Source organism: Penaeus monodon, chromosome 27 (assembly GCF_015228065.2).
Source record: "Penaeus monodon isolate SGIC_2016 chromosome 27, NSTDA_Pmon_1, whole genome shotgun sequence".
Lineage (NCBI taxonomy): Eukaryota > Metazoa > Arthropoda > Malacostraca > Decapoda > Penaeidae > Penaeus > Penaeus monodon.
In genome coordinates this window covers 35,837,342-35,837,917 of record NC_051412.1, presented here as the reverse complement: position 1 = coordinate 35,837,917, position 576 = coordinate 35,837,342, and the positions used below count along the sequence as shown (strand labels likewise).

At 32.5% G+C, this 576-nt stretch overlaps 1 protein-coding gene across 1 annotated transcript in view; it reads right to left on the bottom strand.

The window, feature by feature from the left end:
- LOC119590817 overlaps window positions 1–576 on the bottom strand; it is a gene marked incomplete in the record, with an annotated part of 99,057 nt that overhangs the window by 13,073 nt on the left and 85,408 nt on the right. Inside the window, 2 exon segments of the mRNA XM_037939557.1 lie at window positions 1–178; window positions 531–576. Coding sequence (XP_037795485.1) covers window positions 1–178; window positions 531–576 — 224 coding nt within the window.

The window sequence follows — 576 nt, the reverse complement described above, 5'->3', positions numbered from 1 at the left end:
CAAGCCTGGTCTCCTTTTCAACACAATTTGCTTTTTCACTGGCTTTTGTTACAATGACCTCACTCTTGATGTTATCAACTTTTGGTGGTTCTGGAGTAGCTGGCACTGCTGTGGAGATGTGGCGATGGCGCTTCTTCAGTGGTAATCTTTGTTCATTTGCTTCAGTCCGCTCTCGGCCCTGGAGAGTGAGCAGGGGAACAATCATCAATTCAGTGTTATAGAGATGAAGCAAAACTATGCATTCTTGTAAGATATTAGAAATACAAAAAAATAAATAGTTAAATCTAAAAATGTACGAAAAAAAATTAAGAATTTCAAAAGAAAGGATATCTGTTTTGGTCTATTTTCTAAACAAGCATACATTTTCTTTCACAAAACATAAGAAGTATCACAATGCAAACATAATTGTATTTATAAAATGGTAATCTATTACAACTTAACTACAAATCAATTTCTTTTCATATAAATAAACATTTAATACTAAGAAATAAAAAATGAATCCAAACTTCCAACAAAAAGTTATGAAATACCTGTTTTGGAATTTCTTGCAGTTTCTTCTTCCTTTTCCCTGAAGCT